This window comes from Nothobranchius furzeri, chromosome 17, assembly GCF_043380555.1.
Source record: "Nothobranchius furzeri strain GRZ-AD chromosome 17, NfurGRZ-RIMD1, whole genome shotgun sequence".
Classification (NCBI taxonomy): Eukaryota; Metazoa; Chordata; class Actinopteri; order Cyprinodontiformes; family Nothobranchiidae; genus Nothobranchius; species Nothobranchius furzeri.
This window is the reverse complement of record NC_091757.1, coordinates 43,978,340-44,005,419: the sequence shown is the minus strand read 5'-3', so window position 1 is coordinate 44,005,419 and position 27,080 is coordinate 43,978,340. Positions and strand designations below refer to the sequence as shown.

Here is a 27,080-nt window from a genome sequence, read left to right as displayed (position 1 = left end):
CAGAGACTTCAAAACACAGTGTTGATGGTGCCACGGATCAGTCATCAATGACCACAACTACTGCTCATTCAACACTCAGTACGATGTCTTCTTCGCACATACCTTCATCAAGTGAAATGTCAAAACCAACTGTCTACACAGCATCACCTCTTTACAGCACAGAGGAAATTTTGACAGTAACTCCTGACAAACAACAAGCTTCAGTCACTGGTAGGACTGAGGACATACCTGTAACAACAATAGAAGATTCTTCTTCTCCCAAAACATATCAACAGAGCTTAGATGATCAGACAATAGAGATATCTACCATTGACACAGCTTCTTCTACAGCTTCTTCATTGTTCAGCCCCAAAAAGACAACGGCCGGACCATTTGAGAAGGATTACGATCTTGTTACTGATGAGACAGTGATGTCTTTACTATCTCCTTTCACCATTATTGATGGCAAATCTACCATAACCCTTGCAGAAATTGAGGGCTCAGGAAGTGAAAGTCCAAACACAATGAGCTCAAACACGTCTGTCAGTGATGCATCTTCATTTCCACATGCAAGCTCTTTGGCAGAAGTAACATCCTCTTCAAAAACATCATCAAAAACTGATGAAACAAAGTCTGCTGATTATACAATTGCCATGTCAAGAAAACCAACAATGTCTTCCCTCGCTTCCTCACTGTTCAGCACAGTAACAACTACAAAACCTCCAGCAGAGCTATTTGAGAGTGTCTACACAGAAAAGACAATGATACCCACAGGTTCTTATGTTACAGATATGTCAGAAAAGCCCCTTACCATTGCACAATTAGATCAAGAGTATTCAGGAAGCAAAACCACATTTGTGTTAAGCTCAACTCTTTCTCTCAACGGTTCGCCTTCATCTTCTTATACTTCGGAGGCACAAACAGCTAAATTACCTGGAATGACAGATGGACATGAAACAAATAAGACACTACAGCCGACTCTTCCAAAGGATTCATCAGTATCCACAGTCTTTGATGGCACAGCCCCAACTCTACTGACAAGATCAACTAGTGCATCTTCTACACTTGTGGAGTCATCTTCATTCCTCACTGGCTCAACAACTAAACCTTCAAACGCATCAATCTCAATCTCCTCAGAGTCAGAGACTTCAAAACACAGTGTTGATGGTGCCACGGATCAGTCATCAATGACCACAACTACTGCTCATTCAACACTCAGTACGATGTCTTCATTGCACATACCTTCATCAAGTGAAATGTCAAAAGCAACTGTCTACACAGCATCACCTCTTTACAGCACAGAGGAAATTTTGACAGTAACTTCTGACAAAAAACAAGCTTCAGTCACTGGTAGGACTGAGGACATACCTGTAAAAACAATAGAAGATTCTTCTTCTCCCAAAACATATCAACAGAGCTTAGATGATCAGACATTAGAGATATCTACCATTGACACAGCTTCTTCTACAGCTTCTTCATTGTTCAGCACAAAAAAGACAACGGCCGGACCAATTGAGAAGGATTACGATCTTGTTACTGATGAGACAGTGATGTCTTCACTATCTCCTTTCACCAGTGTTGATGGCAAATCTACCATAACCCTTGGCGAACTTGAGGGCTCAGGAAGTGAAAGTCCAAGCACAATGAGCTCAAACACGTCAGTCAGTGATGCATCTTCATTTCCACATGCAAGCTCTTTGGCAGAAGTAACATCCTCTTCAAAAACATCATCAAAAACTAATGAAACAAAGTCTGCTGATTATATAATTGCCATGTCAAGTAAACCAACAGTATCTCCCCTTGCTTCCTCACTGTTCAGCACAGAAACAACTACAAAACCTCCAGCAGAGCTATTTGAGAGTGTCTACACAGAAAAGACAATGATACCCACAGGTTCTTATGTTACAGATATGTCAGAAAAGCCCCTTACCATTGCACAATTAGATCAAGAGTATTCAGGAAGCAAAACCACACTTGTGTTGAGCTCAACTCTTTCTCTCAAAGGTTCACCTTCATCTCCTTATACTTCGGAGGCACCAACAGCTAAATCACCTGGAATAACAGATGGGCATGAACCACATAAGACACTACTGCCATCTCTTCAAAAGGAACCATCAGTATCCACAGTCTTTGATGGCACAGCCCCAACTCTACTGATAGGATCAACTAGTGCATCTTCTACACTTGTGGAGTCATCTTCATTCCTCACTGGCTCAACAATTAAACCTTCAAACGCATCTATCTCAATCCCCTCAGAGTCAGAGACTTCAACACACAGTGTTGATGGTGCCACAGCTCAGTCATCAATGACCACAACTACTGCTTATTCAACACTCAGTACGATGTCTTCATCGCACATACCTTCATCAAGTGAAATGTCAAAAGCAACTGTCTACACAGCATCACCTCTTTACAGCACAGAGGAAATTTTGACAGTAACTTCTGACAAACAACAAGCTTCAGTCACTGGTAGGACTGAGGACATACCTGTAACAACAATAGAAGATTCTTCTTCTCCCAAAACATATAAACAGAGCTTAGATGATCAGACAATAGAGATATCTACCATTGACACAGCTTCTTCTACAGCTTCTTCATTGTTCAGCACAAAAAAGACAACGGCCGGACCAAGTGAGAAGAATTACGATCTTGTTACTGATGAGACAGTGATGTCTTCACTATCTCCTTTCACCAGTGTTGATGGCAAATCTACCATAACCCTTGGCGAACTTGAGGGCTCAGGAAGTGAAAGTCCAAGCACAATGAGCTCAAACATGTCAGTCAGTGATGCATCTTCATTTCCACATGCAAGCTCTTTGGCAGAAGTAACATCCTCTTCAAAAACATCATCAAAAACTAATGAAACAAAGTCTGCTGATTATATAATTGCCATGTCAAGTAAACCAACCGTGTCTTCCCTCGCTTCCTCACTGTTCAGCACAGAAACAACTACAAAACCTCCAGCAGAGCTATTTGATAGTGTCTACACAGAAAAGACAATGATACCCACAGGTTCTTATGTTACAGATATGTCAGAAAAGCCCCTTACCGTTGCACAATTAGATCAAGAGTATTCAGGAAGCAAAACAACACTTGTGTTGAGCTCAACTCTTTCTCTCAAAGGTTCACCTTCATCTCCTTATACTTCGGAGGCACCAACAGCTAAATCACCTGGAATAACAGATGGGCATGAACCACATAAGACACTACTGCCATCTCTTCAAAAGGAACCATCAGTATCCACAGTCTTTGATGGCACAGCCCCAACTCTACTGGCAGGATCAACTAGTGCATCTTCTACACTTGTGGAGTCGTCTTCATTCCTCACTGGCTCAACAATTAAACCTTCAAACGCATCTATCTCAATCTCCTCAGAGTCAGAGACTTCAAAACACAGTGTTGATGGTGCCACAGATCAGTCATCAATGACCACAACTACTGCTTATTCAACACTCAGTACGATGTCTTCATCGCACATACCTTCATCAAGTGAAATGTCAAAAGCAACTGTCTACACAGCATCACCTCTTTACAGCACAGAGGAATTTTTGACAGTAACTTCTGACAAACAACAAGCTTCAGTCACTGGTAGGACTGAGGACATACCTGTAACAACAATAGAAGATTCTTCTTCTCCCAAAACAAATCAACAGAGCTTAGATGATCAGACAATAGAGATATCTACCATTGACACAGCTTATTCTACAGCTTCTTCATTGTTCAGCACAAAAAAGACAACAGCCGGACCAATTGAGAAGGATTACGATCTTGTTACTGATGAGACAGTGATGTCTTCACTATCTCCTTTCACCAGTGTTGATGGCAATTCTACCGTAACCCTTGCAGAACTTGAGGGCTCAGGAAGTGAAAGTCCAAGCACAATGAGCTCAAACACGTCAGTCAGTGATGCATCTTCATTTCCACATGCAAGCTCTTTGGCAGAAGTAACATCCTCTTCAAAAACATCATCAAAAACTGATGAAACAAAGTCTGCTGATTATATAATTGCCATGTCAAGTAAACCAACATTGTCTTCCCTCGCTTCCTCACTGTTCAGCACAGAAACAATTACAAAACCTCCAGCAGAGCTATTTGAGAGTGTCTACACAGAAAAGACAATGATACCCACAGGTTCTTATGTTACAGATATGTCAGAAAAGCCCCTTACCATTTCACAATTAGATCAAGAGTATTCAGGAAGCAAAACCACACTTGTGTTGAGCTCAACTCTTTCTCTCAAAGGTTCACCTTCATCTCCTTATACTTCGGAGGCACCAACAGCTAAATCACCTGGAATAACAGATGGGCATGAACCACATAAGACACTACTGCCATCTCTTCAAAAGGAACCATCAGTATCCACAGTCTTTGATGGCACAGCCCCAACTCTACTGACAAGATCAACTAGTGCATCTTCTACACGTGTGGAGTCATCTTCATTCCTAACTGGCTCAACAATTATACCTTCAAACGCATCTATCTCAATCTCCTCAGAGTCAGAGACTTCAAAACACAGTGTTGATGGTGCCACAGATCAGTCATCAATAACCACAACTACTGCTTATTCAACACTCAGTACGGTGTCTTCATCGCACATACCTTCATCAAGTGAAATGTCAAAACCAACTGTCTACACATCATCACCTCTTTACAGCACAGAGGAAATTTTGACAGTAACTTCTGACAAACAACTAGCTTCAGTCATTGGTAGGACTGAGGACATACCTGTAACAACAATAGAAGATTCTTCTTCTCCCAAAACATATCAACAGAGCTTAGATGATCAGACAATAGAGATATCTACCATTGACACAGCTTCTTCTACAGCTTCTTCATTGTTCAGCACCAAAAAGACAACGGCCGGACCAATTGAGAAGGATTACGATCTTGTTACTGATGAGACAGTGATGTCTTCACTATCTCCTTTCACCAGCATTGATGGCAAATCTACCATAACCCTTGGCGAACTTGAGGGCTCAGGAAGTGAAAGTCCAAGCACAATGAGCTCAAACACGTCAGTCAGTGATGCATCTTCATTTCCACATGCAAGCTCTTTGGCAGAAGTAATATCCTCTTCAAAAACATCATCAAAAACTGATGAAACAAAGTCTGCTGATTATATAATTGCCATGTCAAGTAAACCAACAGTGTTTTCCCTCGCTTCCTCACTGTTCAGCACAGAAAAAACTACAAAACCTCCAGCAGAGCTATTTGAGAGTGTCTACACAGAAAAGACAATGATACCCACAGGTTCTTATGTTACAGATATGTCAGAAAAGCCCCTTACCATTGCACAATTAGATCAAGAGTATTCAGGAAGCAAAACCACACTTGTGTTGAGCTCAACTCTTTCTCTCAAAGGTTCACCTTCATCTCCTTATACTTTGGAGGCACCAACAGCTAAATCACCTGGAATAACAGATGGGCATGAACCACATAAGACACTACTGCCATCTCTTCAAAAGGAACCATCAGTATCCACAGTCTTTGATGGCACAGCCCCAACTCTACTGACAGGATCAACTAGTGCATCTTCTACACTTGTGGAGTCATCTTCATTCCTCACTGGCTCAACAATTAAACCTTCAAACGCATCTATCTCAATCTCCTCAGAGTCAGAGACTTCAAAACACAGTGTTGATGGTGCCACAGATCAGTCATCAATGACCACAACTACTGCTTATTCAACACTCAGTACGATGTCTTCATCGCACATACCTTCATCAAGTGAAATGTCAAAAGCAACTGTCTACACAGCATCACCTCTTTACAGCACAGAGGAAATTTTGACAGTAACTTCTGACAAACAACAAGCTTCAGTCACTGGTAGGACTGAGGACATACCTGTAACAACAATAGAAGATTCTTCTTCTCCCAAAACATATCAACAGAGCTTAGATGATCAGACAATAGAGATATCTACCATTGACACAGCTTCTTCTACAGCTTCTTCATTGTTCAGCACCAAAAAGACAACGGCCGGACCAATTGAAAAGGGTTACGATCTTGTTACTGATGAGACAGTGATGTCTTCACTATCTCCTTTAACCAGTGTTGATGGCAAATCTACCATAACCCTTGGCAAACTTGAGGGCTTAGAAAGTGAAAGTCCAAGCACAATGAGCTCAAACACGTCAGTCAGTGATGCATCTTCATTTCCACATGCAAGCTCTTTGGCAGAAGTAACATCCTCTTCAAAAACATCATCAAAAACTGATGAAACAAAGTCTGCTGATTATATAATTGCCATGTCAAGTAAACCAACAGTGTCTTCCCTCGCTTCCTCACTGTTCAACACAGAAACAACTACAAAACCTTCAGCAGAGCTATTTGACAGTGTCTACACAGAAAAGACAATGATACCCACAGGTTCTTATGTTACAGATATGTCAGAAAAGCCCCTTACCATTGCACAATTAGATCAAGAGTATTCAGGAAGCAAAACCACACTTGTGTTGAGCTCAACTCTTTCTCTCAAAGGTTCACCTTCATCTCCTTATTCTTCGGAGGCACCAACAGCTAAATCACCTGGAATAACAGATGGGCATGAACCACATAAGACACTACTGCCATCTCTTCAAAAGGAACCATCAGTATCCACAGTCTTTGATGGCACAGCCCCAACTCTACTGACAGGATCAACTAGTGCATCTTCTACACTTGTGGAGTCATCTTCATTCCTCACTGGCTCAACAATTAAACCTTCAAACGCATCTATCTCAATCTCCTCAGAGTCAGAGACTTCAACACACAGTTTTGATGGTGCCACAGATCAGTCATCAATGACCACAACTACTGCTTATTCAACACTCAGTACGATGTCTTCATCGCACATACCTTCATCAAGTGAAATGTCAAAAGCAACTGTCTACACAGCATCACCTCTCTACAGCACAGAGGAAATTTTGACAGTAACTTCTGACAAACAACAAGCTTCAGTCACTGGTAGGACTGAGGACATACCTGTAACAACAATAGAAGATTCTTCTTCTCCCAAAACATATCAACAGAGCTTAGATGATCAGACAATAGAGACATCTACCATTGACACAGCTTCTTCTACAGCTTCTTCATTGTTCAGCACCAAAAAGACAACGGCCGGACCAATTGAGAAGGATTACGATCTTGTTACTGATGAGACAGTGATGTCTTCACTATCTCCTTTAACCAGTGTTAATGGCAAATCTACCATAACCCTTGGCGAACTTGGGGGCTCAGAAAGTGAAAGTCCAAGCACAATGAGCTCAAACACGTCAGTCAGTGATGCATCTTCATTTCCACATGCAAGCTCTTTGGCAGAAGTAACAGCCTCTTCAAAAACATCATCAAAATCTGATGAAACAAAGTCTGCTGATTATATAATTGCCATGTCAAGTAAATCAACAGTATCTCCCCTCGCTTCCTCACTGTTTAGCACAGAAACAACTACAAAACCTCCAGCAGTGCTATTTGAGAGTGTCTACACAGAAAAGACAATGATACCCACAGGTTCTTATGTTACAGATATGTCAGAAAAGCCCCTTACCATTGCACACTTAGATCAAGAGTATTCAGGAAGCAAAACCACACTTGTGTTGAGCTCAACTCTTTCTCTCAAAGGTTCACCTTCATCTCCTTATACTTCGGAGGCACCAACAGCTAAATCACCTGGAATAACACATGGGCATGAACCACATAAGACACTACTGCCATCTCTTCAAAAGGAACCATCAGTATCCACAGTCTTTGATGGCACAGCCCCAACTCTACTGACAAGATCAACTAGTGCATCTTCTACACATGTGGAGTCATCTTCATTCCTAACTGGCTCAACAATTAAACCTTCAAACGCATCTATCTCAATCTCCTCAGAGTCAGAGACTTCAAAACACAGTGTTGATGGTGCCACAGATCAGTCATCAATGACCACAACTACTGCTTATTCAACACTTAGTACAATGTCTTCATCGCACATACCTTCATCAAGTGAAATGTCAAAAGCAACTGTCTACACATCATCACCTCTTTACAGCACAGAGGAAATTTTGACAGTAACTTCTGACAAACAACTAGCTTCAGTCATTGGTAGGACTGAGGACATACCTGTAACAACAATAGAAGATTCTTCTTCTCCCAAAACATATCAACAGAGCTTAGATGATCAGACAATAGAGATATCTACCATTGACACAGCTTCTTCTACAGCTTCTTCATTGTTCAGCACCAAAAAGACAACGGCCGGACCAATTGAGAAGGATTACGATCTTGTTACTGATGAGACAGTGATGTCTTCACTATCTCCTTTCACCAGCATTGATGGCAAATCTACCATAACCCTTGGCGAACTTGAGGGCTCAGGAAGTGAAAGTCCAAGCAGAATGAGCTCAAACACGTCAGTCAGTGATGCATCTTCATTTCCACATGCAAGCTCTTTGGCAGAAGTAATATCCTCTTCAAAAACATCATCAAAAACTGATGAAACAAAGTCTGCTGATTATATAATTGCCATGTCAAGTAAACCAACAGTGTCTTCCCTCGCTTCCTCACTGTTCAGCACAGAAACAACTACAAAACCTCCAGCAGAGCTATTTGACAGTGTCTACACAGAAAAGACAATGATACCCACAGGTTCTTATGTTACAGATATGTCAGAAAAGCCCCTTACCATTGCACAATTAGATCAAGAGTATTCAGGAAGCAAAACCACACTTGTGTTGAGCTCAACTCTTTCTCTCAAAGGTTCACCTTCATCTCCTTATACTTCGGAGGCACCAACAGCTAAATCACCTGGAATAACAGATGGGCATGAACCACATAAGACACTACTGCCATCTCTTCAAAAGGAACCATCAGTATCCACAGTCTTTGATGGCACAGCCCCAACTCTACTGACAAGATCAACTAGTGCATCTTCTACACATGTGGAGTCATCTTCATTCCTAACTGGCTCAACAATTAAACCTTCAAACGCATCTATCTCAATCTCCTCAGAGTCAGAGACTTCAAAACTCAGTGTTGATGGTGCCACAGATCAGTCATCAATGACCACAACTACTGCTTATTCAACACTCAGTACAATGTCTTCATCGCACATACCTTCATCAAGTGAAATGTCAAAAGCAACTGTCTACACATCATCACCTCTTTACAGCACAGAGGAAATTTTGACAGTAACTTCTGACAAACAACTAGCTTCAGTCATTGGTAGGACTGAGGACATACCTGTAACAACAATAGAAGATTCTTCTTCTCCCAAAACATATCAACAGAGCTTAGATGATCAGACAATAGAGATATCTACCATTGACACAGCTTCTTCTACAGCTTCTTCATTGTTCAGCACCAAAAAGACAACGGCCGGACCAATTGAGAAGGATTACGATCTTGTTACTGATGAGACAGTGATGTCTTCACTATCTCCTTTCACCAGCATTGATGGCAAATCTACCATAACCCTTGGCGAACTTGAGGGCTCAGGAAGTGAAAGTCCAAGCACAATGAGCTCAAACACGTCAGTCAGTGATGCATCTTCATTTCCACATGCAAGCTCTTTGGCAGAAGTAACATCCTCTTCAAAAACATCATCAAAAACTGATGAAACAAAGTCTGCTGATTATATAATTGCCATGTCAAGTAAACCAACAGTGTCTTCCCTCGCTTCCTCACTGTTCAGCACAGAAACAACTACAAAACCTCCAGCAGAGCTATTTGACAGTGTCTACACAGAAAAGACAATGATACCCACAGGTTCTTATGTTACAGATATGTCAGAAAAGCCCCTTACCATTGCACAATTAGATCAAGAGTATTCAGGAAGCAAAACCACACTTGTGTTGAGCTCAACTCTTTCTCTCAAAGGTTCACCTTCATCTCCTTATACTTCGGAGGCACCAACAGCTAAATCACCTGGAATAACAGATGGGCATGAACCACATAAGACACTACTGCCATCTCTTCAAAAGGAACCATCAGTATCCACAGTCTTTGATGGCACAGCCCTAACTCTACTGACAAGATCAACTAGTGCATCTTCTACACGTGTGGAGTCATCTTCATTCCTAACTGGCTCAACAATTAAACCTTCAAACGCATCTATCTCAATCTCCTCAGAGTCAGAGACTTCAAAACACAGTGTTGATGGTGCCACAGATCAGTCATCAATGACCACAACTACTGCTTATTCAACACTCAGTACAATGTCTTCATCGCACATACCTTCATCAAGGGAAATGTCAAAAGCAACTGTCTACACATCATCACCTCTTTACAGCACAGAGGAAATTTTGACAGTAACTTCTGACAAACAACTAGCTTCAGTCATTGGTAGGACTGAGGACATACCTGTAACAACAATAGAAGATTCTTCTTCTCCCAAAACATATCAACAGAGCTTAGATGATCAGACAATAGAGATATCTACCATTGACACAGCTTCTTCTACAGCTTCTTCATTGTTCAGCACCAAAAAGACAACGGCCGGACCAATTGAGAAGGATTACGATCTTGTTACTGATGAGACAGTGATGTCTTCACTATCTCCTTTCACCAGCATTGATGGCAAATCTACCATAACCCTTGGCGAACTTGAGGGCTCAGGAAGTGAAAGTCCAAGCACAATGAGCTCAAACACGTCAGTCAGTGATGCATCTTCATTTCCACATGCAAGCTCTTTGGCAGAAGTAACATCCTCTTCAAAAACATCATCAAAAACTGATGAAACAAAGTCTGCTGATTATATAATTGCCATGTCAAGTAAATCAACAGTATCTCCCCTCGCTTCCTCACGGTTTAGCACAGAAACAACTACAAAACCTCCAGCAGAGCTATTTGAGAGTGTCTACACAGAAAAGACAATGATACCCACAGGTTCTTATGTTACAGATATGTCAGAAAAGCCCCTTACCATTGCACAATTAGATCAAGAGTATTCAGGAAGCAAAACCACACTTGTGTTGAGCTCAACTCTTTCTCTCAAAGGTTCACCTTCATCTCCTTATACTTCGGAGGCACCAACAGCTAAATCACCTGGAATAACACATGGGCATGAACCACATAAGACACTACTGCCATCTCTTCAAAAGGAACCATCAGTATCCACAGTCTTTGATGGCACAGCCCCAACTCTACTGACAAGATCAACTAGTGCATCTTCTACACTTGTGGAGTCATTTTCATTCCTCACTGGCTCAACAACTAAACCTTCAAACGCATCTATCTCAATCTCCTCAGAGTCAGAGATTTCAAAACACAGTGTTGATGGTGCCACAGATCAGTCATCAATGACCACAACTACTGCTTATTCAACACTCAGTACGATGTCTTCATCGCACATACCTTCATCAAGTGAAATGTCAAAACCAACTGTCTACACAGCATCAACTCTTTACAGCACAGAGGAAATTTTGTCAGTAACGTCTGACAAACAACAAGCTTCAGTCACTGGTTGGACTGAGGACATACCTGTAACAGCAATAGAAGATTCTTCTTCTCCCAAAACATATCAACAGAGCTTAGATGATCAGACAATAGAGATATCTACCATTGACACAGCTTCTTCTACAGCTTCTTCATTGTTCAGCACAAAAAAGACAACGGCCGGACCAATTGAGAAGGATTACGATCTTGTTACTGATGAGACAGTGATGTCTTCACTATCTCCTTTCACCAGTATTGATGGCAAATCTACCATAACCCTTGGCGAACTTGAGGGCTCAGGAAGTGAAAGTCCAAGCACAATGAGGTCATACACGTCAGTCAGTGATGCATCTTCATTTCCACATGCAAGCTCTTTGGCAGAAGTAGCATCCTCTTCAAAAACATCATCAAAAACTGATGAAACAAAGTCTGCTGATTATACAGTTGCCATGTCAAGGAAACCAACAGTGTCTTCCCTCGCTTCCTCACTGTTCAGCACAGAAACAACTACAAAACCTCCAGCAGAGCTATTTGAGAGTGTCTACACAGAAAAGACAATGATACCCACAGGTTCTTATGTTACAGATATGCCAGAAAAGCCCCTTTCCATTGCACAATTAGATCAAGAGTATTCAGGAAGCAAAACTACACTTGGGTTGAGCTCAACTCTTTCTCTCAAAGGGTCACCTTCATCTCCTTATACTTCGGAGGCACCAACAGCTAAATCACCTGGAATAACAGATGGGCATGAACCACATAAGACACTACTGCCATCTCTTCAAAAGGAACCATCAGTATCCACAGTCTTTGATGGCACAGCCCCAACTCTACTGACAAGATCAACTAGTGCATCTTCTACACTTGTGGAGTCATCTTCATTCCTCACTGGCTCAACAACTAAACCTTCAAACACATCAATCTCAATCTCCTCAGAGTCAGAGACTTCAAAACACAGTGTTGATGGTGCCACGGATCAGTCATCAATGACCACAACTGCTGCTTATTCAACACTCAGTACGATGTCTTCATCGCACAAACCTTCATCAAGTGAAATGTCAAAAGCAACTGTCTACACAGCATCACCTCTTTACAGCACAGAGGAAATTTTGTCAGTAACCTCTGACAAACAACAAGCTTCAGTCACTGGTAGGACTGAGGACATACCTGTAACAGCAATAGAAGATTCTTCTTCTCCCAAAACCTATCAACAGAGCTTAGATGATCAGACAATAGAGATATCTACCATTGACACAGCATCTTCTACAGCTTATTCATTGTTCAGCACCAAAAAGACAACAGCCGGACCAATTGAGAAGGACTACGATCTTGTTACTGATGAGACAGTGATGTCTTCACTATCTACCATAACCCTTGCAGAACTTGAGGGCTCAGGAAGTGAAAGTCCAAGCACAATGAGCTCAAACACGTTAGTCAGTGATGCATCTTCATTTCCACATGCAAGCTCTTTGGCAGAAGTAACATCCTCTTTAAAAGCATCATCAAAAACTGATGAAACAAAGTCTGCTGATTCTATAATTGCCATGTCAAGTAAGCCAACAGTGTCTTCCCTCGCTTCCTCACTGTTCAGCACAGAAACAACTACAAAACCTCCAGCAGAGCTATTTGAGAGTGTCTACACAGAAAAGACAATGATACCCACAGGTTCTTATGTTACAGATATGTCAGAAAAGCCCCTTACCATTGCACAATTAGATCAAGAGTATTCAGGAAGCAAAACCACACTTGTGTTAAGCTCAACTCTTTCTCTCAAAGGTTCACCTTCATCTCCTTATACTTCGGAGGCACCAACAGCTAAATCACCTGGAATAACAGATGGGCATGAACCACATAAGATACTACTGCCATCTCTTCAAAAGGAACCATCAGTATCCACAGTCTTTGATGGCACAGCCCCAACTCTACTGACAAGATCATCTAGTGCATCTTCTACACTTGTGGAGTCATCTTCATTCCTCACTGGCTCAACAATTAAACCTTCAAATGCATCTATCTCAATCTCCTCAGAGTCAGAGACTCCAAAACACAGTGTTGATGGTGCCACAGATCAGTCATCAATGACCACAACTACTGCTTATTCAACACTCAGTACGATGTCTTCATCGCACTTACCTTCAAGTGAAATGTCAAAACCAATTGTCTACACAGCATCACCTCTATACAGCACAGAGGAAATTTTGACAGTAACTTCTGACACACAACAAGCTTCAGTCACTGGTAGGACTGAGGACATACCTGTAACAGCAATAGAAGATTCTTCTTCTCCCAAAACATATCAACAGAGCTTAGATGATCAGACAATAGAGATATCTACCATTGACACAGCTTCTTCTACAGCTTCTTCATTGTTCAGCACAAAAAAGGCAACGGCCGGACCAATTGAGAAGGATTACGATCTCGTTACTGATGAGACAGTGATGTCTTCACTATCTCCTTTCACCAGCATTGATGGCAAATCTACCATAACCCTTGGCGAACTTGAGGGCTCAGGAAGTGAAAATCCAAGCACAATGAGGTCCTACACGTCAGTCAGTGATGCATCTTCATTTCCACTTGCAAGCTCTTTGGCAGAAGTAACATCCTCTTCAAAAACATCATCAAAAACTGATGAAACAAAGTCTGCTGATTATACAATTGCCATGTCAAGGAAACCAACAGTGTCTTCCCTCGCTTCCTCACTGTTCAGCACAGAAACAACTACAAAACCTCCAGCAGAGCTATTTGAAAGTTTCTACACAGAAAAGACAATGATACCCGCAGGTTCTTATGTTACAGATATGCCAGAAAAGCCCCTTTCCATTGCACAATTAGATCAAGAGTATTCAGGAAGCAAAACCACACTTGTGTTGAGCTCAACTCTTTCTCTCAAAGGGTCACCTTCATCTCCTTATACTTCGGAGGCACCAACAGCTAAATCACCTGGAATAACAGATGGGCATGAACCACATAAGACACTACTGCCATCTCTTCAAAAGGAACCATCAGTATCCACAGTCTTTGATGGCACAGCCCCAACTCTACTGACAAGATCAACTAGTGCATCTTCTACACATGTGGAGTCATCTTCATTCCTAACTGGCTCAACAATTAAACCTTCAAACGCATCTATCTCAATCTCCTCAGAGTCAGAGACTTCAAAACACAGTGTTGATGGTGCCACGGATCAGTCATCAATGACCACAACTACTGCTTATTCAACACTCAGTACGATGTCATCATCGCACATACCTTCATCAAGTGAAATGTCAAAACCAACTGTCTACACAGCATCACCTCTTTACAGCACAGAGGAAATTTTGTCAGTAACCTCTGACAAACAACAAGCTTCAGTCACTGGTAGGACTGAGGACATACCTTTAACAGCAATAGAAGATTCTTCTTCTCCCAAAACATATCAACACAGCTCAGATGATCAGACAATAGAGATATCTACCATTGACACAGCATCTTCTACAGCTTATTCATTGTTCAGCACCAAAAAGACAACAGCCGGACCAATTGAGAAGGATTACGATCTTGTTACTGATGAGACAGTGATGTCTTCACTATCTCCTTTCACCAGTATTGATGGCAAATCTACCATAAGCCTTGCAGAACTTGAGGGCTCAGGAAGTGAAAGTCCAAGCACAATGAGCTCAAACACGTCAGTCAGTGATGCATCTTTATTTCCACATGCAAGCTCTTTGGCAGAAGTAACATCCTCTTCAAAAACATCATCAAAAACTGATGAAACAAAGTCTGCTGATTATACAATTGCCACGTCAAGAATACCAACAGTGTCTTCCCTCCCTTCCTCACTGTTTAGCACAGAAACAACTACAAAACCTCCAGCAGAGCTATTTGAGAGTGTCTACACAGAAAAGACAATGATACCCACAGGTTCTTATGTTACAGATATGTCAGAAAAGCCCCTTACCATTGCACAATTAGATCAAGAGTATTCAGGAAGCAAAACCACACTTGTGTTGAGCTCAACTCTTTCTCTCAAAGGTTCACCTTCATCTCCTTATACTTCGGAGGCACCAACAGCTAAATCACCTGGAATAACACATGGGCATGAACCACATAAGACACTACTGCCATCTCTTCAAAAGGAACCATCAGTATCCACAGTCTTTGATGGCACAGCCCCAACTCTACTGACAGGATCAGCTAGTGCATCTTCTACACTTGTGGAGTCATCTTCATTCCTCACTGGCTCAAACATTAAACCTTCAAACGCATCTATCTCAATCTCCTCAGAGTCAGAGACTTCAAAACACAGTGTTGATGGTGCCACAGATCAGTCATCAATGACCACAACTACTACTTATTCAACACTCAGTATGATGTCTTCATCGCACATACCTTCATCAAGTGAAATGTCAAAACCAACTGTCTACACAGCATCACCTCTTTACAGCACAGAGGAAATTTTGTCAGTAACCTCTGACAAACAACAAGCTTCAATCACTGGTAGGACTGAGGACATACCTGTAACAGCAATAGAAGATTCTTCTTCTCCCAAAACATATCAACAGAGCTTAGATGATCAGACAATAGAGATATCTACCATTGACACAGCTTCTTCTACAGGTTATTCATTGTTCAGCACCAAAAAGACAACAGCCGGACCGATTGAGAAGGATTACGATCTTGGTACTGATGAGACAGTGATGTCTTCACTATCTCCTTTCACCAGTGTTGATGGCAAATCTACCATAACCCTTGCAGAACTTGAGGGCTCAGGAAGTGAAAGTCCAAGCACAATGAGCTCAAACACGTCAGTCAGTGATGCATCTTCATTTCCACAAGCAACCTCTTTGGCAGAAGTAACATCCTCTTCAAAAACGTCATCAAAAACTGATGAAACAAAGTCTGCTGATTATACAATTGCCATGTCAAGAAAACCAACAGTGTCTTCCCTCGCTTCCTCACTGTTCAGCACAGACACAACTACAAAACCTCCAGCAGAACTATTTGAGAGTGTCTACACAGAAAAGACAATGATACCCACAGGTTCTTATGTTACAGATATGTCAGAAAAGCCCCTTACCATTGCACAATTAGATCAAGAGTATTCAGGAAGCAAAACCACACTTGTGTTGAGCTCAACTCTTTCTCTCAAAGGTTCACCTTCATCTCCTTATACTTCGGAGGCACCAACAGTTAAATCACCTGGAATAACAGATGGGCATGAACCACATAAGACACTACTGCCATCTCTTCAAAATGAACCATCAGTATCCACAGTCTTTGATGGCACAGCCCCAACTCTGCTGACAAGATCAACTAGTGCATCTTCTACACTTGTGGAGTCATCTTCATTCCTCACTGGCTCAACAACTAAACCTTCAAACACATCAATCTCAATCTCCTCAGAGTCAGAGACTTCAAAACACAGTGTTGATGGTGCCACGGATCAGTCATCAATGACCACAACTACTGCTTATTCAACACTCAGTACGATGTCTTCATCACACATACCTTCATCAAGTGAAATGTCAAAAGCAACTGTCTACACAGCATCACCTCTTTACAGCACAGAGGAAATTTTGTCAGTAACCTCTTACAAACAACAAGCTTCAGTCACTGGTAGGACTGAGGACATACCTGTAACAGCAATAGAAGATTCGTCTTCTCCCAAAACATATCGACAGAGCTTATATGATCAGACAATAGAGATATCTACCATTGACACAGCATCTTCTACAGCTCATTCATTGTTCAGCACCAAAAAGACAACAGCCAGACCAATTGAGAAGGATTACGATCTTGTTACTGATGAGACAGTGATGTCTTCACTATCTACCATAACCCTTGCAGAACTTGAGGGCTCAGGAAGTGAAAGTCCAAGCACAATGAGCTCAAACACATCAGTCAGTGATGCGTCTTCATTTCCACATGCAAGCTCTTTGGCAGAAGTAACATCCTCTTCAAAAACATCATCAAAAACAGATGAAACAAAGTCTGCTGATTATACAAATGTCATGTCCAGCAAACCAACAGAGTCTTCCCTCGCTTCCTCCCTGTTCAGCACAGAAACAACTACAAACCCTCCAGCAGAGCTTTTTGAGAGTGTCTACATAGACAAGACAATGATACCCACAGGTTCTTATGTTACAGATATGCCAGAAAAGTCCCTTACCATTGCGCAATTAGATCAAGAGGGCTCTGGAAGCCAAACCACCCTTGTGTTAAGCTCAACTACTTCTCGCAAAGGTTCATCTTCATCTCCATCTACTTCGGAGGCACCAACAGCTAAATCACCTGGAATAACAGATGGACATGAAACATATAAGACACTTCTGCCATCTCTTCAAAAGGTACCATCAGTACCTACAGTCTTTGATGACACAGCCCCAACTCTACTAACAAGATCAAGTAGTGCATCTTCTACACTTGTGGAGTCATCTTCATTCCTCACTGGCTCAACAATTAAACCTTCAAACACATCTATCTTAATCTCCTCAGAGTCAGAGGCTTCAAAACACAGTGTTGATGGTGCCACAGATCAGTCATCATTGACCACAACTACTGCTTATTCAACACTCAGTACGATGTCTTCATCGCACATACCTTCTTCAAGTGAAATGTCAAAACCAACTGTCTACACAGCATCACCTCTTTACAGCACAGAGGAAATTTTGTCAGTAACCTCTGACAAACAACAAGCTTCAGTCACTGGTAGGACTGAGGACATACCTATAACAGCAATAGAAGATTCTTCTTCTCCCAAAACATATCAACAGAGCTTAGATGATCAGACAATAGAGATATCTACCATTGACATAGCATCTTCTACAGCTTATTCATTGTTCAGCACCAAAAAGACAACAGCCGGACCATTTGAGAAGGATTACGATCTTGTTACTGATGAGACAGTGATGTCTTCACTATCTACCATAACCCTTGCAGAACTTGAGGGCTCAGGAAGTGAAAGTCCAAGCACAATGAGCTCAAACACGTCAGTCAGTGATGCATCTTCATTTCCACATGCAAGCTCTTTGGCAGAAGTAACATCCTCTTCAAAAACAGATGAAACAAAGTCTGCTGATTATACAAATGTCATGTCCAGCAAACCAACAGAGTCTTCCCTCGCTTCCTCACTGTTCAGCACAGAAACAACTACAAACCCTCCAGCAGAGCTTTTTGAGAGTGTCTACATAGAAAAGACAATGATACCCACAGGTTCTTATGTTACAGATATGCCAGAAAAGTCCCTTACCATTGCGCAATTGGATCAAGAGGGCTCTGGAAGCCAAACCACGCTTGTGTTAAGCTCAACTACTTCTCGCAAAGGTTCATCTTCATCTCCATCTACTTCGGAGGCACCAACAGCTAAATCACCTGGAATAACAGATGGACATGAAACATATAAGACACTTCTGCCATCTCCTCAAAAGGAACCATCAGTACCTACAGTCTTTGATGACACAGCCCCAACTCTACTGACAAGATCAAGTAGTGCATCTTCTACACTTGTGGAGTCATCTTCATTCCTCACTGGCTCAACAATTAAACCTTCAAACACATCTATCTTAATCTCCTCAGAGTCAGAGGCTTCAAAACACAGTGTTGATGGTGCCACAGATCAGTCATCATTGACCACAACTACTGCTTATTCAACACTCAGTACGATGTCTTCATCGCACATACCTTCTTCAAGTGAAATGTCAAAACCAACTGTCTACACAGCATCACCACTTTACAGCACAGAGGAACTTTTGTCAGTAACTTCTGACAAACAACAAGTTTCAGTCACTAGTAGGACTGAGGGCATACCTGTAACAGCAATAGAAGATTCCTCTTCTTCCAAAGCATATCAACAGAGTTTAGTTGATCAGACAACAGAGATGTCTACCAACGACACAGCATCTTCTACAGCTTCTTTTTTGTTCAGCACCAAAAAGACAACAGCAGCTTCAATTGAGAAAGATTACGATCTTGTGTCTGATGAGACAGCAATGTCTTCACTATCTCCTTTCACCAGTATTGATGGCAAATCAACCATAACCCTTGCAGAACTAGAGGGCTCAGGAAGCGAAAGTCCAAGCACAATAAGCTCAAGCATGTCAGTCAGTGATGCATCTTCATTTCCACATGCAAGCTCTTTGGCAGAAGTAACATCCTCTTCAAAAACATCATCAAACACAGATGAAACAAAGTCTGCTGATTATACAAATGTCATGTCCAGCAAACCAACGGAGTCTTCCCTCGCTTCCTCACTGTTCAGCACAGAAACAACTACAAACCCTCCAGCAGAGCTTTTTGAGAGTGTCTACATAGAAAAGACAATGATACCCACAGGTTCTTATGTTACAGATATGCCAGAAAAGTCCCTTACCATTGCGCAATTAGATCAAGAAGGCTCTGGAAGCCAAACCACACTTGTGTTAAGCTCAACTACTTCTCGCAAAAGTTCATCTTCATCTCCATCTACTTCGGAGGCACCAACAGCTAAATCACCTGGAATAACAGATGGACAAGAAACAAATAAGACACTTCTGCCATCTCTTCAAATGGAACCATCAGTATCCACAGTCTTTGATGACACAGCCCCAACTCTACTGACAAGATCAACTACTGCATCTTCTACACTTGTGGAGTCATTTTCATTCCTCACTGGCTCAACAGTTAAACCTTCAAGCACATCTATCTTAATCGCCTCAGAGTCAGAGACTTCAAAACACAGTGTTGATGGTGCCACGGATCAGTCATCAATGAGCACAACTACTGCTTATTCAACACTCAGTACGATGTCTTCATCACACATACCTTCATCAAGTGAAATGTCAAAAGCAACTGTCTACACAGCATCACCTCTTTACAGCACAGAGGAAATTTTGTCAGTAACCTCTGACAAGCAACAAGCTTCAGTCACTGGTAGGACTGAGGACATACCTGTAACAGCAATAGAAGATTCTTCTTCTCCCAAAACATATCAACAGAGCTTAGATGATCAGACAATAGAGATATCTACCATTGACACAGCATCTTCTACAGCTTATTCATTGTTCAGCACCAAAAAGACAACAGCCGGACCAATTGAGAAGGATTACGATCTTGTTACTGATGAGACAGTGATGTCTTCACTATCTACCATAACCCTTGCAGAACTTGAGGGCTCAGGAAGTGAAAGTCCAAGCACAATGAGCTCAAACACATCAGTCAGTGATGCATCTTCATTTCCACATGCAAGCTCTTTGGCAGAAGTAACATCCTCTTCAAAAACATCATCAAAAACAGATGAAACAAAGTCTGCTGATTATACAAATGTCATGTCCAGCAAACCAACAGAGTCTTCCCTCGCTTCCTCCCTGTTCAGCACAGAAACAACTACAAACCCTCCAGCAGAGCTTTTTGAGAGTGTCTACATAGACAAGACAATGATACCCACAGGTTCTTATGTTACAGATATGCCAGAAAAGTCCCTTACCATTGCGCAATTAGATCAAGAGGGCTCTGGAAGCCAAACCACCCTTGTGTTAAGCTCAACTACTTCTCGCAAAGGTTCATCTTCATCTCCATCTACTTCGGAGGCACCAACAGCTAAATCACCTGGAATAACAGATGGACATGAAACATATAAGACACTTCTGCCATCTCTTCAAAAGGAACCATCAGTACCTACAGTCTTTGATGACACAGCCCCAACTCTACTAACAAGATCAAGTAGTGCATCTTCTACACTTGTGGAGTCATCTTCATTCCTCACTGGCTCAACAATTAAACCTTCAAACACATCTATCTTAATCTCCTCAGAGTCAGAGGCTTCAAAACACAGTGTTGATGGTGCCACAGATCAGTCATCATTGACCACAACTACTGCTTATTCAACACTCAGTACGATGTCTTCATCGCACATACCTTCTTCAAGTGAAATGTCAAAACCAACTGTCTGCACAGCATCACCTCTTTACAGCACAGAGGAAATTTTGTCAGTAACCTCTGACAAACAACAAGCTTCAGTCACTGGTAGGACTGAGGACATACCTATAACAGCAATAGAAGATTCTTCTTCTCCCAACACATATCAACAGAGCTTAGATGATCAGACAATAGAGATATCTACCATTGACACAGCATCTTCTACAGCTTATTCATTGTTCAGCACCAAAAAGACAACAGCCGGACCATTTGAGAAGGATTACGATCTTGTTACTGATGAGACAGTGATGTCTTCACTATCTACCATAACCCTTGCAGAACTTGAGGGCTCAGGAAGTGAAAGTCCAAGCACAATGAGCTCAAACACGTCAGTCAGTGATGCATCTTCATTTCCACATGCAAGCTCTTTGGCAGAAGTAACATCCTCTTCAAAAACAGATGAAACAAAGTCTGCTGATTATACAAATGTCATGTCCAGCAAACCAACAGAGTCTTCCCTCGCTTCCTCACTGTTCAGCACAGAAACAACTACAAACCCTCCAGCAGAGCTTTTTGAGAGTGTCTACATAGAAAAGACAATGATACCCACAGGTTCTTATGTTACAGATATGCCAGAAAAGTCCCTTACCATTGCGCAATTGGATCAAGAGGGCTGTGGAAGCCAAACCACGCTTGTGTTAAGCTCAACTACTTCTCGCAAAGGTTCATCTTCATCTCCATCTACTTCGGAGGCACCAACAGCTAAATCACCTGGAATAACAGATGGACATGAAACATATAAGACACTTCTGCCATCTCCTCAAAAGGAACCATCAGTACCTACAGTCTTTGATGACACAGCCCCAACTCTACTGACAAGATCAAGTAGTGCATCTTCTACACTTGTGGAGTCATCTTCATTCCTCACTGGCTCAACAATTAAACCTTCAAACACATCTATCTTAATCTCCTCAGAGTCAGAGGCTTCAAAACACAGTGTTGATGGTGCCACAGATCAGTCATCATTGACCACAACTACTGCTTATTCAACACTCAGTACGATGTCTTCATCGCACATACCTTCTTCAAGTGAAATGTCAAAACCAACTGTCTACACAGCATCACCACTTTACAGCACAGAGGAACTTTTGTCAGTAACTTCTGACAAACAACAAGTTTCAGTCACTAGTAGGATTGAGGGCATACCTGTAACAGCAATAGAAGATTCCTCTTCTTCCAAAGCATATCAACAGAGTTTAGTTGATCAGACAACAGAGATGTCTACCAACGACACAGCATCTTCTACAGCTTCTTTTTTGTTCAGCACCAAAAAGACAACAGCAGCTTCAATTGAGAAACATTACGATCTTGTGTCTGATGAGACAGCAATGTCTTCACTATCTCCTTTCACCAGTATTGATGGCAAATCAACCATAACCCTTGCAGAACTAGAGGGCTCAGGAAGCGAAAGTCCAAGCACAATAAGCTCAAGCATGTCAGTCAGTGATGCATCTTCATTTCCACATGCAAGCTCTTTGGCAGAAGTAACATCCTCTTCAAAAACATCATCAAACACAGATGAAACAAAGTCTGCTGATTATACAAATGTCATGTCCAGCAAACCAACGGAGTCTTCCCTCGCTTCCTCACTGTTCAGCACAGAAACAACTACAAACCCTCCAGCAGAGCTTTTTGAGAGTGTCTACATAGAAAAGACAATGATACCCACAGGTTCTTATGTTACAGATATGCCAGAAAAGTCCCTTACCATTGCGCAATTAGATCAAGAAGGCTCTGGAAGCCAAACCACACTTGTGTTAAGCTCAACTACTTCTCGCAAAAGTTCATCTTCATCTCCATCTACTTCGGAGGCACCAACAGCTAAATCACCTGGAATAACAGATGGACAAGAAACAAATAAGACACTTCTGCCATCTCTTCAAATGGAACCATCAGTATCCACAGTCTTTGATGACACAGCCCCAACTCTACTGACAAGATCAACTAGTGCATCTTCTACACTTGTGGAGTCATCTTCATTCCTCACTGGCTCAACAGTTAAACCTTCAAGCACATCTATCTTAATCGCCTCAGAGTCAGAGACTTCAAAACACAGTGTTGATGGTGCCACGGATCAGTCATCAATGAGCACAACTACTGCTTATTCAACACTCTGTACGATGTCTTCATCACACATACCTTCATCAAGTGAAATGTCAAAAGCAACTGTCTACACAGCATCACCTCTTTACAGCACAGAGGAAATTTTGTCAGTAACCTCTGACAAGCAACAAGCTTCAGTCACTGGTAGGACTGAGGACATACCTGTAACAGCAATAGAAGATTCTTCTTCTCCCAAAACATATCAACAGAGCTTAGATGATCAGACAATAGAGATATCTACCATTGACACAGCATCTTCTACAGCTTATTCATTGTTCAGCACCAAAAAGACAACAGCCGGACCAATTGAGAAGGATTACGATCTTGTTACTGATGAGACAGTGATGTCTTCACTATCTACCATAACCCTTGCAGAACTTGAGGGCTCAGGAAGTGAAAGTCCAAGCACAATGAGCTCAAACACGTCAGTCAGTGATGCATCTTCATTTCCACATGCAAGCTCTTTGGCAGAAGTAACATCCTCTTCAAAAACAGATGAAACAAAGTCTGCTGATTATACAAATGTTATGTCCAGCAAACCAACAGAGTCTTCCCTCGCTTCCTCACTGTTCAGCACAGAAACAACTACAAACCCTCCAGCAGAGTTTTATGAGAGTGTCTACATAGAAAAGACAATGATACCCACAGGTTCTTATGTTACAGATATGCCAGAAAAGTCCCTTACCATTGCGCAATTAGATCAAGAGGGCTCTGGAAGCCAAACCACGCTTGTGTTAAGCTCAACTACTTCTCGCAAAGGTTCATCTTCATCTCCATCTACTTCGGAGGCACCAACAGCTAAATCACCTGGAATAACAGATGGACATGAAACATATAAGACACTTCTGCCATCTCCTCAAAAGGAACCATCAGTACCTACAGTCTTTGATGACACAGCCCCAACTCTACTGACAAGATCAAGTAGTGCATCTTCTACACTTGTGGAGTCATCTTCATTCCTCACTGGCTCAACAATTAAACCTTCAAACACATCTATCTTAATCTCCTCAGAGTCAGAGGCTTCAAAACACAGTGTTGATGGTGCCACAGATCAGTCATCATTGACCACAACTACTGCTTATTCAACACTCAGTACGATGTCTTCATCGCACATACCTTCTTCAAGTGAAATGTCAAAACCAACTGTCTACACAGCATCACCACTTTACAGCACAGAGGAACTTTTGTCAGTAACTTCTGACAAACAACAAGTTTCAGTCACTAGTAGGATTGAGGGCATACCTGTAACAGCAATAGAAGATTCCTCTTCTTCCAAAGCATATCAACAGAGTTTAGATGATCAGACAACAGAGATGTCTACCAACGACACAGCATCTTCTACAGCTTCTTTTTTGTTCAGCACCAAAAAGACAACAGCAGCTTCAATTGAGAAAGATTACGATCTTGTGTCTGATGAGACAGCAATGTCTTCACTATCTCCTTTCACCAGTATTGATGGCAAATCAACCATAACCCTTGCAGAACTAGAGGGCTCAGGAAGCGAAAGTCCAAGCACAATAAGCTCAAGCATGTCAGTCAGTGATGCATCTTCATTTCCACATGCAAGCTCTTTGGCAGAAGTAACATCCTCTTCAAAAACATCATCAAACACAGATGAAACAAAGTCTGCTGATTATACAAATGTCATGTCCAGCAAACCAACGGAGTCTTCCCTCGCTTCCTCACTGTTCAGCACAGAAACAACTACAAACCCTCCAGCAGAGCTTTTTGAGAGTGTCTACATAGAAAAGACAATGATACCCACAGGTTCTTATGTTACAGATATGCCAGAAAAGTCCCTTACCATTGCGCAATTAGATCAAGAAGGCTCTGGAAGCCAAACCACACTTGTGTTAAGCTCAACTACTTCTCGCAAAGGTTCATCTTCATCTCCATCTACTTCGGAGGCACCAACAGCTAAATCACCTGGAATAACAGATGGACAAGAAACAAATAAGACACTTCTGCCATCTCTTCAAATGGAACCATCAGTATCCACAGTCTTTGATGACACAGCCCCAACTCTACTGACAAGATCAACTAGTGCATCTTCTACACTTGTGGAGTCATCTTCATTCCTCACTGGCTCAACAGTTAAACCTTCAAGCACATCTATCTTAATCGCCTCAGAGTCAGAGACTTCAAAACACAGTGTTGATGGTGCCACGGATCAGTCATCAATGAGCACAACTACTGCTTATTCAACACTCAGTACGATGTCTTCATCACACATACCTTCATCAAGTGAAATGTCAAAAGCAACTGTCTACACAGCATCACCTCTTTACAGCACAGAGGAAATTTTGTCAGTAACCTCTGACAAACAACAAGCTTCAGTCACTGGTAGGACTGAGGACATACCTGTAACAGCAATAGAAGATTCTTCTTCTCCCAAAACATATCAACAGAGCTTAGATGATCAGACAATAGAGATATCTACCATTGACACAGCATCTTCTACAGCTTATTCATTGTTCAGCACCAAAAAGACAACAGCCGGACCAATTGAGAAGGATTACGATCTTGTTACTGATGAGACAGTGATGTCTTCACTATCTACCATAACCCTTGCAGAACTTGAGGGCTCAGGAAGTGAAAGTCCAAGCACAATGAGCTCAAACACGTCAGTCAGTGATGCATCTTCATTTCCACATGCAAGCTCTTTGGCAGAAGTAACATCCTCTTCAAAAACAGATGAAACAAAGTCTGCTGATTATACAAATGTCATGTCCAGCAAACCAACAGAGTCTTCCCTCGCTTCCTCACTGTTCAGCACAGAAACAACTACAAACCCTCCAGCAGAGCTTTTTGAGAGTGTCTACATAGAAAAGACAATGATACCCACAGGTTCTTATGTTACAGATATGCCAGAAAAGTCCCTTACCATTGCGCAATTAGATCAAGAGGGCCCTGGAAGCCAAACCACGCTTGTGTTAAGCTCAACTACTTCTCGCAAAGGTTCATCTTCATCTCCATCTACTTCGGAGGCACCAACAGCTAAATCACCTGGAATAACAGATGGACATGAAACATATAAGACACTTCTGCCATCTCCTCAAAAGGAACCATCAGTACCTACAGTCTTTGATGACACAGCCCCAACTCTACTGACAAGATCAAGTAGTGCATCTTCTACACTTGTGGAGTCATCTTCATTCCTCACTGGCGCAACAATTAAACCTTCAAACACATCTATCTTAATCTCCTCAGAGTCAGAGGCTTCAAAACACAGTGTTGATGGTGCCACAGATCAGTCATCATTGACCACAACTACTGCTTATTCAACACTCAGTACGATGTCTTCATCGCACATACCTTCTTCAAGTGAAATGTCAAAACCAACTGTCTACACAGCATCACCACTTTACAGCACAGAGGAACTTTTGTCAGTAACTTCTGACAAACAACAAGTTTCAGTCACTAGTAGGATTGAGGGCATACCTGTAACAGCAATAGAAGATTCCTCTTCTTCCAAAGCATATCAACAGAGTTTAGATGATCAGACAACAGAGATGTCTACCAACGACACAGCATCTTCTACACCTTCTTTTTTGTTCAGCACCAAAAAGACAACAGCAGCTTCAATTGAGAAAGATTACGATCTTGTGTCTGATGAGACAGCAATGTCTTCACTATCTCCTTTCACCAGTATTGATGGCAAATCAACCATAACCCTT

At 41.8% G+C, this 27,080-nt stretch overlaps 1 protein-coding gene across 2 annotated transcripts in view; it reads left to right on the top strand.

The window, feature by feature from the left end:
- The window catches only part of LOC107396386 (mucin-3B), a 94,542-nt gene that overhangs the window by 38,139 nt on the left and 29,323 nt on the right, over positions 1-27,080 (top strand). For both annotated transcript variants that reach the window (XM_070546087.1, XM_070546088.1), the window contains one exon: positions 1-27,080. This exon is cut by the window's left edge and continues 2,955 nt beyond it; it is cut by the window's right edge and continues 19,693 nt beyond it. In XM_070546087.1, the coding sequence (XP_070402188.1) occupies positions 1-27,080 (27,080 nt within the window).